Here is a 14,185-nt window from a genome sequence, read left to right on the forward strand (position 1 = left end):
CCCCAGGCAGTTAGTTTTGGAGTCACCAAAAATAAAACCATGCAGATTATTGGGGGTCGTCTGCCCGTAATCTGGTTTACTATACAGCAAACTCCGCTTGTCACACTAAACTAATAAAGCACGTGCGTTGAGATTATACGGTATTGTAGCGGTTTGTTCTCAATAACAAGTATACGCAAAATTGTCCTCATTGACAATATTATACTAACTCAATTTAAGACCTCATTGCCTTTTTATGAATATGCTAACTCCCGTTCTCAATAACGGAGAAACTACCTCTCTGCCCGACATGATATCGTTACCAGATGGAATGCAACTGACTAACTTTCCTGTACCCCACCCTAACATCAACTTTAAAAAAAACACGAATCTAATATGACGTAACGGCTCTTACAATTTGTAAGCACAGGTATTCCGATATATCTCGGTGAAACATACCAACAATAAGGAGCCGAGAAACCCGGAATTTAGTTACTCGTTATATGCGATACAGGTGCTCCAATGCACACAGTGAAGCATATCAACACCAGGAATTTTTCATCCACTTACGTGACAACATGGCTAAAATAGGTAAACAGTTTAATACTGTTAACTCACACTATATCATTGCCAAACAGCTCTAATAATCACAAGGAGCGATTTAATGCTGCAACGTTACGCTGGATTAACTATCTCAAGACCCGACTTGCATTTGACAGATACTACTAGTGGGCCCAACTAACAATAAAGTGAGCCTAACAAGTAACTTTGAAACACTTCTTAAGTTCAGGCTCAACCTTGAAACTAATTTTTCCCGATGACCTTCAAAACTTGTTTTGCGACAAGCTCTGCTAACCTTTCAACCAGAGACAAAAAAAATCATATTTGCTCACCCTCAAAATGATGCTGATTTAATACTTGCGCGCATATTCCTCAACATCATGTGTATTGACTGCGTTACTAGCGGGGCCCTATGTGGGTGAAAGTGATTTGTATGTGCTTCCTCGTGCACTGCTGACAGCCGCCCGGTTCATACATTTGTATACTCCCACCTACGAAAACCAGTGTCTAATATTTATAATATATATATGTTTATGAGCTTGCCGAACGTTACAACATCATACAGAAAGCCATGCCGGACAAAATTGTATTTAATGATTATAGTAACATATACATTAGTTACTATTTATAAAGATGTGATATGCAAATATGTCGTGCATAACCTATATACACGAGGTGTATGAGTAATCTGAATATAATACGGCATTACTTGTATATATATATTATATTTAATGATTATAGTAACATATACATTAGTTACTATTTATAAATATATGATATGCAAATATGTCATGCATAACCTATATACACGAGGTGTATGAGTAATCTGAATATAATACGGCATTACTTGTATATATATATTATATTTAATGATTATAGTAACATATACATTAGTTACTATTTATAAATATATGATATGCAAATATGTCATGCATAACCTATATACACGAGGTGTATGAGTAATCTGAATATAATACGGCATTACTAGATAAATATATATATCTATAATATATATAGATATATATATATAGATATATATAGATATATATATATATACAGATATATGTACGTATATATGTATATATATATATATATACACAGTATATACAGTATATACAGTATATATAGATATATATATATATATATATATATTTATTTATATATATATATATATATATATATATATATATACATATATATATATATATATATATTTATATATATATATATATATATATATATATATACATATATATATATCTATATATATATATATATATATCTTATAGATATATATATATATACAGTAATGTAATAAACGTTAACTATTTCGAGTCCATTGCTGCTCGAAGTTCAGCGATCGTCAGGCCTACTGATCCGTAATAAAGTATGGGTTGCTATTCCACGAACTACCATTTGGGTTTGACACGGCTGGGTGGTTTCCTTTTGTGTCTGTTGCCATGTCTACAGGTAGAGATGAGCTCGCTTCTCTAGTTGAGCGTGTTGCCTTTGAGGGTGGTAATTTGGAGCTTTTCTTTGCAAAGATTGCATAGACCAGACTGCCGCTTGTGCGTTTGGACTGCGACACAATTTCCCAGTGTATTGAATATTCAGCTTTTTTCTCCTTGAGTTGCCAGATGTGTTTAGAGAGTTCCGTTTCTTTCTTATATCGGTCATGTTGGAATGATTTGGTGTGTTTGTTGTATCTCTTCTTAAATTCTCCGCTTGCGAGGCCTATGTATGACGCGTTGTCGGTTCCTGACGTGACAGTGGCTTTGTAAATGACGTCATTAACCAAGCAGTTGCCGCGAAGTGGGCAACTATCTACTTCTCGGCAGTTGCATGTCTTTTCCTGGGGGGTTGGCTCGTTTCTTTCATGACCTTTGAGTTGTGTGACTTGATGATCTGTTGCATGTTTCTCATACAGCTGTAACTTTATTTTGACTGTTGATCTGTTGAAGATTTTGTGTAGCTTGTTGGTCTGTGGGAATTGCTTGTCGATGAGTTTTAGGAAGTCCGCCGCAAAGTTGGTCTTTACGTTTTTGCTGTATGTGGGGTTGTACCATGTGATTTTTCTTGACCTGCGTTTCTTGTTCTGTTTGGTGTTTTTGTTTTCCTTGTTTTGGTATTTGATAGTATAGTTGTATCCAGCTGACCGGAGGGCATGATTGTAGGTGGGTGCTGCTTTCTTGAATGTGTCCTGGTTAGATGATAGACCAGAGACTGTTCTTTCGATGGCTGGCGGTATGTTCTTTATTATTGCGGGCGGGTGGTTCGAGTGTTGGCTTATGTAGATTGTTCGTTGTTTGGTTTTCTGTAGGGCTGGTACTCGCTGGTATTCATGTTCAAAGTGACGTCAAGGAAGCTGACTGTTTTCAAGTTCGTTTGGACAGTGATTTTTAGTCCACATGTACGATCTTGATTAGGGCTTTTGATATTCTGTCTGCTTTGCTGCCTGAGCATGACCTCATTACTGGTAGCCCATCGTCCCTGTATAGTCCCAAACCAGTGATATCGGGGTTTTTCTCCAGTTGGTTCAAAATGAATAGTCCCACCAATTTACAAACTTCCGCTTTGTCAAATGCACCCATTGAGACGTGGAATTGGTTACCCGTGTCTCTCTTCTCTTTTGCCCTTGTGATCGTGAAGGAGAGACCGCCTTGCGTGCATGATAGTCTTGTATTCAGTATCACTGATTCTGGTGTATGCTTTGGCCCATGCTAGACATTTGTGTATGAGATCCTTGCTTATTGAAGGGTAAAAATCAACAATATCGAAGACCAGAAAGGTGAGACTGCTCTTTTCCTGTATATTTTTAATCCATTCCAGTATGCTTGTGGTATGTTTGCATTTATGTGGTCAAGCATGGCCTTGCTCACTCGTCCCATTTCAGGTTTTTTTTGTGTTTATTAGCCTGCATTTTGTGTTATCTTGAAAAATTTCTTTGTGGTCCTTGATTGTCACGAAAGCCGTTTTTGGTCCAGTTTTATTTATTCGGTTACCTATTTTTAATTTGTCAGCTAGACTTGTGTATTCATTGTCTATTTCGGTGGCGGTGTTGCGGTCCGCATTTTTGTATTTCTGAGATATGTTTACAGTTAGCAACCCACCATATTTGGCGGGGTCCATCTTGTACATGTTCCTGGTTTTGTCCGCCTCTACGAAGATTTCTTTAGAGGATGTGATGTTTTCTTTGTCCTTCTTGAGGTTGGACAGGAACTTCTCCGTCACTTCCTTGAACTTAATGTTCTCGACCATTTCCAGCAAATCGGACTCGAATGAGACCAACTCCGGGATTTGTGGTGGGACGCATCTCGATTTTAGCCCGTATGCATCGGTGGTGGCGGTGTTTTCCTTGTCACGGCTGGTGTCACTCGTTTCCGCATCGGTGTCAGTGTCGGCCAGGATAAATAATGCTCTCCATCGCATCCGTTTATCAGCTTCTCTGTCATCTCTAGCAGTCTTTTCAAGTATTCTCTAGTTGATGGCAAAGGAATGTTCTTGCCCGAGTAGTTCATGTTGTATCGTTCCATACTAAGCTGTAAAAGCATGTACTGCTGTTAGTAAGTAGAGTGCTCAACCGAGGTTCAGGAGCCAAACTATAAAATATAGCTAAAATACTATCAACGGTGAGAGGGCTCAATACCGAAGTAGAGCATGATATATATATATTGATATATATATATTGTAATAAACATTAAATTATTAAGAGTCCATTGCTAATCAGAGTTTCACTCTTGTGCAAGTAGTTGTACAGCAATCGTCAGGCGTACTGATCTGTAATAAAGTATGGGTTGCTATTCCACGAACTACCATACATATATATATATATATATATATTTATATATATATATATATATATATATTTATATATATATATATATATATATTTGTCAAGTTTAGAGGATAAATCTGTTCTTCGTCTGGACAACATATTTCTTTACGCAGGTAGGCATAGTCCCTCCATATATGATGGGCTGTAATTGTTGTACTCCCCAATCCTTACTCCTGTGAGTCCTGTCACTGTACCCATCCCAAATCCTTACCTTTCTCACCCCTCTGGAATCCATTTAACATTCAACTGTGTTAGACCACACTGCTACTACTGTAGCTGAACATTACGGTGGAGTAATTGCACACAAGAATAATCAAAACAGAATATTTTGGAAAACAAAAGTCGATAATAAGTAGTTTATTATATAAACAGTATCAGTAAATGGAGCAACAATAAGCTGTAACAGAAACCAACAGGGTAGGATGCAGAGATATTTATATATTGAAAGCTTTTATTTAATGCAGTTTGGTGCCTTGAATCAGCAATTGCAGTTTTCACCTAAGTACCCAGTTTATTAATGTACTCTCATTAAGAATCCGGAGGGGCACAGCCACTATTTCGAGGGAGAGAATTAGAAATTGTCTTTGATTTTCATTGAGATAGCAGGGGCACTACGGCAACTTTGTAGTTTTAGTAGGAAAACAAGGCTATTTACATACACTTGTGAAAAGGCACCAAGGGGCATGGTTTCCAGAGTGAGAAGAAACATGTAGAATAGACAGAATTTTAAGAGCAACTTTTTTTTCAGTGGTGTTTTGAAAACTGTACATCAAAACCTTAACATTTCATGCAGCTGCTCAATATTTACTGGCTCTTGGCACAAATTTCGCTGGAGTTTTGGACAATCTTAGAGCCCTGACTTAGATGATAAAGTTGTAGGATGATCAAGAGGGCACCTAAGGCATGAAAAGGGTTAAAAGGCATACCGCAGTTGTTTCTATCAGTGATTGATAATTTTTAAGCTCATTACCGCAAGAGGTATTTTGCCATCGACCTGCTTCCTGACGTACATATTCTTATGTTCATTGAGTGTGTTTTGTTTGTTCTTCTTTCACCCTCTGTCTGTCTACATTGTTGGTTCTCTTTTCTTTCATCTTCCGCTGCAGTTTATTCTCCCCACAAAAAGTGGCTATAGAAAATTTAGGAGATACGGCTCAGTCCGAGTACAAGCATGGCTCATCTCTGAACACGGAGTCCAGTGGTAGCGATAGTTACAGGGACATTTTAACCAGTGATAAGTAAGTTTCACTCTCTAAACAAGGTTTTGTCAGCTGGCAACATATTATCTATGTTTTATTCTTTTGTAAAACAATTCAAAAATAAGAAACTGACTGGGAAAAGTAAATGCAATGTATTGAGACAAGTTATTGGATAATCCCAAACTGAATGTTTACTTACCATAAATGTAACTTGTTGAAAGGTAACGCTGTGTCTTGGTAATGACATTTTAAACTATCTCAAGTTGTAAAGGATTGGGAAGGTTAATAGAACTCAATTTGGGGTGGGGGTGAGTGGAGGAGGGGTGGGCGGCTAAAATAAGCTGCTTAAACGATATGATTTTTAAATTTACAATATAAACAGTTGACTGTACTGAAAACTGCACAGTGCATTTTAAAGTAGACCACTATCTATTTCTTGCTGTAAAGCAGAACTGTTTGTGACCTTGTGTTGAGTTTGTTTTGATCTCATCTCCCTTCATGTAATGAATAGGGAGATGAGATATTGTACTTCACCCCACATCAAAAATGTGAGTGAGTGAGTGTGCATGTGTATGTCTGTGTGCGTGAGTGAGTGAGCAAAACTAAGTATGTTGCAAACTCCTCCTAGACCCCAAGTCCTGTCGAGTTCAAGCTTGGTGGGTGGGTGCCTGACCATGTTAACTCATGCCTGCGTGATTGATGACGTCAAAGAGGTCGAAGGTCAAGAAATCTAAAAATTAGTTTTTAGCCATTTTCTGCATGCCAACTTATTGGACAAAGGCATTAAACCACATTATATGTAGAGAATGAAGAGACAAAGTTTAAAACAAGACAGATTTAGCTGTTAAGGCTTGTAGTTAACAGGTCAATTGAGTTAAAGTTAAAATTGGTCTAAATTGTGCAAAGAGTGTGTCCTAGACTGTTAGTCCGATCAGGTTCAAACTTGGTGGGTAGGTGCCTGACCATGTACTGTAAACTTGATCTTTGGTGATTGTCTACATGTCATAGGTGAAAGGTCAAATACCCAGAAGGTGTAGCCATTTTCTGCTTGTCAGCATGTTGGAAACAGTCATTAAACCACAAATATGTTGACTATAATGAGACAAATTTTAAATTAGAACTTATGCAGTTGTTTAGGGTCAAGGTCAAAGTTCATTGTAGATCCATTCCATCATAAAAGAGATGAGTACCATAGATTGCCATCTTGTCTTATGTTTTAATCGTAATAGATGCTAAGATCCCATAACAAGGGAGTTTATTAGGCAAGTTTCAGGAGAGATATGATTGATAAAGATGGCTACCTTCAAGGTATGCAAGGAATTAAGATCACTAATGAAGCAATCCATGGCAGAATGAAGGTGAGATGACAAAACTATTAATTAATGGATCATTCAACTGTCAATTTGAGTATAGTTTCATTAGTTTAATGTACGTTTTATTGCTTTGTTCAAGGGCTGTCCTAACATGTTAGTGTTTAATATCATGAGATGCAAGGTTAAATTGCGACTAACATGCAACATCATGTAACATGTTGAAAATTTCAAGTTTCATTGCTTACACTACTTTTCGTTTTAATAGAATGTTGAGTGAAACTACCCACTGCTGTAGGGGATGAAACATTTGGTGTTTAATCCACAAGCTCCAGCTCATTCATTGCGTGATTGATTACTAATCCATCTTTGCGTGATTGATTATTAATCCATATTTGCATGATTGATTATTATACAAATATTGAATGGTTATGAGTGCAATAGTGCAAATATTTCATGAGTTGAAAGATGGAATGTTCCATTCAACAGGGCGCAGCAGAGTTGAATGGAACAAATTACATCTTCAATGAATGAAATATTTGCACTATTGCACGAATGGAAACCATTCATTATTTGTGTTATACAACATATTATATTAAGATGGGTAAAATGCAGTCATGCAACTGATTGTTTTGAACAGACAGGTTTCTCTGCTCTCTTACCATTGAAAAAGTGCTACCAAAAAAGTATAACTCATGGTTCTATTTCATAGAGTGGAATAGAGCGGATTTTGCATGCAATCAACGAGCAATTGACCAATCAAATGACCAGACTACAATTAGGTGTTGTATAATAATCCATATTTGCATGATTGATTATTAATCCATCTTCTTTCTGCTTAGACGTTGAAGGACAGCGTAGTAAAATCAGAGGATTCCGTGAAGAGACTGTTAGCAGAGATCAAGATGCTAGGTCAAAGGGTCATTCAATCTCATAAAGCCGTACAGAAGGAGGAAGAGCCAGGTACATTTTCAAGTTTCTTCCTTTTGGGTTTGGTACGTTGAGAGTACAAGATGGATATGATGCTCGCATTGTATAAAATTATTGGTAGCAGTATGCTGGAGACAATGGGTTGTAGGACTATTGTTTGCGAGCGGGTCACAGATATGGTCATGTGCGAAGAAAGTTGGAATGAATTTCAAAACTAACCAATGAGTCTGTCTTGCGTACAAAGATTTACTGCTAAATAAACCCGAGCGCGTTTAGCAGGAGTGTCAAGCATAAATCAGGGACGTTTAAATTTGGTTAAAATGTTCTATTTATGGTAGTTCACAAGCGAGAATGTTACCTAACTTATATGGAATTGATGCCAAGTTTTTGTATTGAATGAGTGGAGTTGTTAAATTTTTTGTCCCCGCCATCCCCACCCCACCCCCAGAAAGAAGTATCCCTAACCGTGATGGAATATCACTTAGTAATATTCAGTCTTACCGAAGGCGATGGAGTACAACAGAGTTGAGGAGAGTGGAATTTTCCGAAGGTTAAAGTGTCACTGTTCCCCTGACCAACACAGGAATGATGCTAACTTTGTTAATTAAGGCGAGGATAACAGCTAGGTACTTGACTCCATAAAGAACTCGGACATGTGGGTGTATAGAACAGAAAAATATAGTGATACAATTACCGACTGAAACACCTGTTCATATAGAACTCGGACATGTGGGTGTATAGAACAGAAAAATATAGTGATACAATTACCGACTGAAACACCCCTTCATGAAATTACACCCTTCATATAAATCACAAATTAGGGAATACTAGAATTATAGCATTAGGAAATTCTAGAAATTAATTCTAGAAATCTCTTTTCACGTCTTCAAATGACAATTTCAATCCAAAAGTTTGGTAAGCTTCAGGTCGCTGTCACTGTTTCACCAACTCCCGTCTTTTGGGCCACTTTTCTCTTTAGGCCAGCACCCCTTGTCTCTCTTGCTCCGCTGATGATTGTCGAGAACTGCAGGGTACAAAATACGTTAACTAGTATTTTGTCTAAATACATGCTCTGGAATTATCCCGAGAGTATTTGTAAGACGAACCCTAACCACAGTGAATCTTCCTGCAGATGTGAATTTCCCTTTGGGATATTGAAAACGCATAACACATAATAACATAAATAATTACATAAACCCACCACCAAGTCCTAAATAATCACAAGGCTCCCAATTCTATAATGCCCCCACTAACTGCTCCAATACAACACTTACTATATGCATACTATCTCTACCCCTAGGGCAGCTTCAATGGCCAGGATTATTCTAGAACATAATCTATGTATCTAAAATATCATGCCATACCCCAAGACACAATTCTCCTCTCTAAAGTGATCCCTGATTGCATTATCTTGTAACACATATTACTAAGTATTATTGACATATCCCCTAGACTAGAGCCAAAGTTACCTAGGTCAGGATACAAACCCCCACAATAACAGTGACACTTCAAAAGCAATGAATAGAATAAATAATTTATAATACCTTGAAACATCATTCCCCACATAACAAGGATAAATAATGTGACTTACTTCACTGGGCTTTGACTTGCTCTCCAGGTACAGACTGGCGCCACGATACATCCACACAGAACCGGTTACTGGTCAAATTAACTCAGGTGGTGACAATAAATAATATATGTTTTTTTGCATATAAAATGTTGGCCTCGCAGGCTAAGCTTCAAGCATCTCAACAAGCCTGAATACAACTTAGTGCCCTCACAGGGTCTTACCACAACAGCAATAATAACCACACACCACGCCCACAGAGGACACAGCCAGTCTTGTACAACTGTACCTTTCAAACCCTGGGAGTCAAGTGAGGAATATTCTCCAACTCTGAAATGAATGCATACCATGTACTGCTCAAAACAATACATAACACAAAACAAGACACAAACAAGACAAATATACAGGACACAAAGGGATAAAGCTACTACCTTCAAGGCAGGTTCAATCTAGCTTGTGCCAATCAGAGTCACTCAAGTGATAAATAAGGCAATACAATAGGGACTTGTATCTGCTGTGACATAAAGAATACATCAAGTTTATTTACTTCGTCCTCAGATTTAGTGTAAAGTATTTTTTTGGGTGAATATTGTAAGGATAACAAGCTCGTTCCTTTTTTCCTAGAACTGAATAAGTATTCACGCAAAGCAAATTGCTCTTTTTACCCATCATCAAAGTAGCTGTGCAGTTACTAGTGTATTGGAAACAATATTATACCTGCCATAAGTTTTGCCATATGCTACTGTGCATTATTTTTTGTTATTTTTTTTTTTTAAATTGTATGTGCATTGTGTCACGTTTGTTTTTTCAAATAAGGCTTTGTTCTGTGCAGTGATAATCTTTTCCTATAATCCCAGAGATATAAATATAAATATATTTAGAGGAAAATCTTGAAAAAGGTTGTAACAAAATTAACGCCGGGTCAGGCCAGATCTTTCTGGAAACCCTACACGTAATGAGACTAGGAGAGAATTGGTCTGGGAGGATGGGAGAGGGGGGGGGGTGGGTTTTAGTGGAATATTTAGGAACATTGCAGTTATTGTGTGTTGTTCTCCATCTCAATTAAAGACCTGTTATTTATGTGTAAATTAACACCTAGTTACTTAGTATTTTGCTGTTTGGATGCAGCCAGGGGTGGGACCTAGATTCCCCATCTCTTAGATTTTGTCTGTAACCCCACCAAAACACATATCCAGTACCACTAAACCCACTCCGAACTCTGTTGCTCCATTTACCCGAGCGAATCTTGCTATGAAATTGACTGACTTGCTACACAAGTGCAAAGATACTGGGCATTTTTTTTCCATTAACAGAAACTCTAGTGTTATCATCAATATAATGATAAACAAAATGGAGAAACTTTCAGCACATGTATTCAAAATAGTAAACACTTACTTATTGCCTCCACTCCACCCTCCAGTTTTATATTCTGGCTTTGCTTTCTTATTATGTGCAGGTTTGAGATGTAGTACATTTCTCCATCCGTGTTATTGTCAGATAATGAAATGAGAATGAGAATTAATAAAATTGTAAAAGAAATGTTTCCTTCCTCGACAGCATGACTTCATATCCGTCACTTCTTCAGTATCTACCTAAATGAAATATGTAGGCTGAATTTTAGACACAATAATGTCGTAGTCCACCAGAACAAGGTTAATTTGAGATTTTACACTCACACACTGCTGATCCAGTTCCAAGCTATGCACTGTTAAAATATGCTAAACCTCCGATATGTTCCTTTAAAGGCTAACTTGATGATGTTATCAGCTCTTCTAGAACAGGCTTTAATGTTAATGTTAAGTTTTGTTAACCCATGGCTTTACATAAATTCTCACTCAACCAAAGCATGTTCCTTTAACTTGATATTAAAACAACAACACCCTTGCGCCCATTGAAAGAAAATTAAACACCATCTATCCAAAAGTTGACAAATTTGTACTACCACTGTAAACATGTCATTTGAGACAGGTAAATATCTTTTTGTGATTTTGTGCTGGATCTGAGGAACTCAGCTAAATGGTTAAAGTATTAGACTAAATAGTCTTGTCACTCTAAACCGATGAACCTCGGCAAATTAATGGGTCGTTCCCTTACAAATTAAAAGTGGCATAAAAAATCCAGCCTGGTCTGATAGCGCTGTTTTTCAACCATTCACAACAAATTAACTGAGGTTTGTTAAACTTTGTTTCTAAAGTCATCTTTTTTATGAATTTTTCCTTCATGTCTTTCCATTGTAATATAACTTGTAAATCTATTGCAATAAAAAAATTTTACATTTTTTTTTACATTTTATAATAATATTCTGTAACTACTGTAGTTGATACAACAATACTAGACATTTCACTAGTAGATGGGTTATAAATAAAAAATAAAAAATTTGACATTTCTGACATTACATAAGTTAGGGAAATCATTAAATGTTCTTAGATCTCTGTCTGTGGCTCTGACTCCCTCCCACCAAGAAAGTGTTAATCCCCCACCCCCTCCTATCACCCAAAGCAATCCGTTTTCGCCCTTAAAATTATTGGCTATCGTTGACTCATTCGAGTCTTCAAATGTAACATGCATGATCTACACTTTATGCAGAGTTCTTACGTCTACATGGCTTGTGTATTCCTATCTAGTAATTTTCTTTCATACTCTTTTCTGGACAGAGCCACCTATGGTGTCCACCATGGAACAGCTCCCCAAGAGACCTCCAGAAGACTTAAATTTGGAAGAGACTTGGGAAGATGACGAAACATCAGACAGAGACAATAAATTGGAATCCCAAGCCCCTGTAGCCGATTCAGATCCCTACTCTAGTCTCATTATGGACATGAAAGCCTCCATTTCACCTCCGAGTTAAGTACAGTCTAACTCTTACCAGATCAGGAAGGGCTTACCAGACGATAACCTCCTGAAGGCAGAAGAAGACAGAAAAGTTTGTTCCAATTCTGGTAGTGACGTGCCGAACGCTTCATCAATCCAAAATGACAAGCTGATGGAAGTTTCCCACAAAGGGATTAGAAATAGGACTAAAGTTGAAGAAGAATCGGAAAGTGATTCGATCCAGCTACCAGAAAGACCTGCCGGTCTCAAACTTTCAGAATCACAAACTTTTTGAGCCACCGATGTTGCAGCTTCTTAAAAGATATATTTATTATTATTATTTGTTTCATCACATAGTATTACAAGGTGAACAAGACAATAAAAGTACAAATAAGTAAAAACTGTGAAAGGAAGTCAACTAAGAAACCCTTTTGGGCTTAATCGAATAGAGTACTCCCTATCTATATGTACATATATATATGTAAATATATATATATATATATATATATAAACTGTATATATATATATATATATATATATATATATATATATATATATATATATATATATATAGGCCGGAACGGAAAAGGTAGGTTTTCTAAGGGCTATGCAGACATAGTTGTGATACGTGGCGTGACGTACAGGTTGGTGCCACTGGGAGAAGAGGCCGAGCCACTCCTTGAAAACTAATATATATGGCATTCGGTGAGGTTACTCGACCGTAGCTTAGAACTGCACTGATTGTGCTTTACGTTTACAAATTAGCATAATAATACACCATTTAAGAATTGCATAACATCAATTAGCGTAGTTAACCTTTAAAGTAACATGCTACATCATAACAATATATATATATATATATATATATATATATATATATATATATATATATATATATATATATATATATATATATATATATATAACTGTATATATATATATATATATATATATATAAACTGTATATATATGTAAGCTTTTCTACTTCTTTTTTTTTGTATCACCATGTGTGTAAATATTGAAAGATATGCAGTATTTTTTCCTTGAAATAGCAAGAGATATAATAGAGAACACTGTTATGGAAGCTGTACTAAAAACTCTTGAAAAAACTGCTCTCCTAAATTTTAAGGAATAGTTTGGCAGAATTTTTTTCTGGGGAAATCTATCTTTATTTCATGCATAGTCTTGACTACTTCTGCAATACCATAAGACCATCTCTGCCCTGCACCTAAAAATACTGGTTTTTTTATTCTCTCTTGCATGTTTTCAAAAGTGCCCTTCTCAAGGGTATCATGTTGAAAATTTTCTCATATTTACAGATGGAAATTATGAAGTTATGTCAATTGAGGTCATCAGCGGCCAAAATACAAAAACCTTGTAGTCTAGTTTAGTGAATATCTGTAGCATCGGTAAAATGTCATAATTAGGTGGTAGGTCCCCCTCACTGAGCATTACACTTTGAGCAGTTCTGTTAAGAGGTCAAATGTAAATTGGAGTCATCAGCTGCCAAAAGCCTGAAATCCTTGTCGACATCAAAATCAAAGCTGCGATTATCCTCATGCTCAGAAATGTACAAGATCTGAATGTTCTATGAAGAGGTCAAAGGTCACTTAGGGTCAAATTCTGACCACCTTGACCAGGCGCATATCCAGGGGGGGCGTTGGGGGCACGCATATCCAGGTGGGGCGTTGGGGGCGTGCGCCCCCCCCCCCCAGGTAAGAAATAGAGGCGAGAAAAAAAGAGAGAAGAAAAAAGGGAAAAAGAGGGGAAAGAAGGGGAGAAAGGCAGGGAAAAGAAAAAGAAGAAATAGAGGAAATGGAGAAAAGGAGGGAGTAGAAAAAAGGGCAAGCAACTGGGAAGAGAAAAAAGAACAGTGACATAATTACAGGGCTGATCCCTATTATACACATAGGGTAGCCAGTGAAGGATCGATGATTTTGGAAGGGGTGTGCGCCTCACCCTACCCCTTACACCGACAACTCCATTTTGACGT

The 14,185-nt window shown here is 37.0% G+C and overlaps 1 protein-coding gene across 6 annotated transcripts in view; it reads left to right on the top strand.

Moving 5' to 3' along the window:
* LOC139977964 (uncharacterized) overlaps window positions 1-13,066 on the top strand; it is a 33,151-nt gene extending 20,085 nt beyond the window's left edge. For all 6 annotated transcript variants that reach the window (XM_071987805.1, XM_071987806.1, XM_071987807.1 and 3 more), the window contains 2 exons: window positions 7,727-7,847; window positions 12,036-13,066. In XM_071987805.1, the coding sequence (XP_071843906.1) occupies window positions 7,727-7,847; window positions 12,036-12,229 (315 nt within the window). In that variant the 3' untranslated portion in view covers window positions 12,230-13,066. The remainder of the gene's footprint in view (window positions 1-7,726; window positions 7,848-12,035) is intronic.
* The last annotated feature ends 1,119 nt before the right edge of the window (window positions 13,067-14,185 follow it).

The sequence above is a fragment of the Apostichopus japonicus genome, chromosome 12, assembly GCF_037975245.1.
Source record: "Apostichopus japonicus isolate 1M-3 chromosome 12, ASM3797524v1, whole genome shotgun sequence".
Classification (NCBI taxonomy): Eukaryota; Metazoa; Echinodermata; class Holothuroidea; order Aspidochirotida; family Stichopodidae; genus Apostichopus; species Apostichopus japonicus.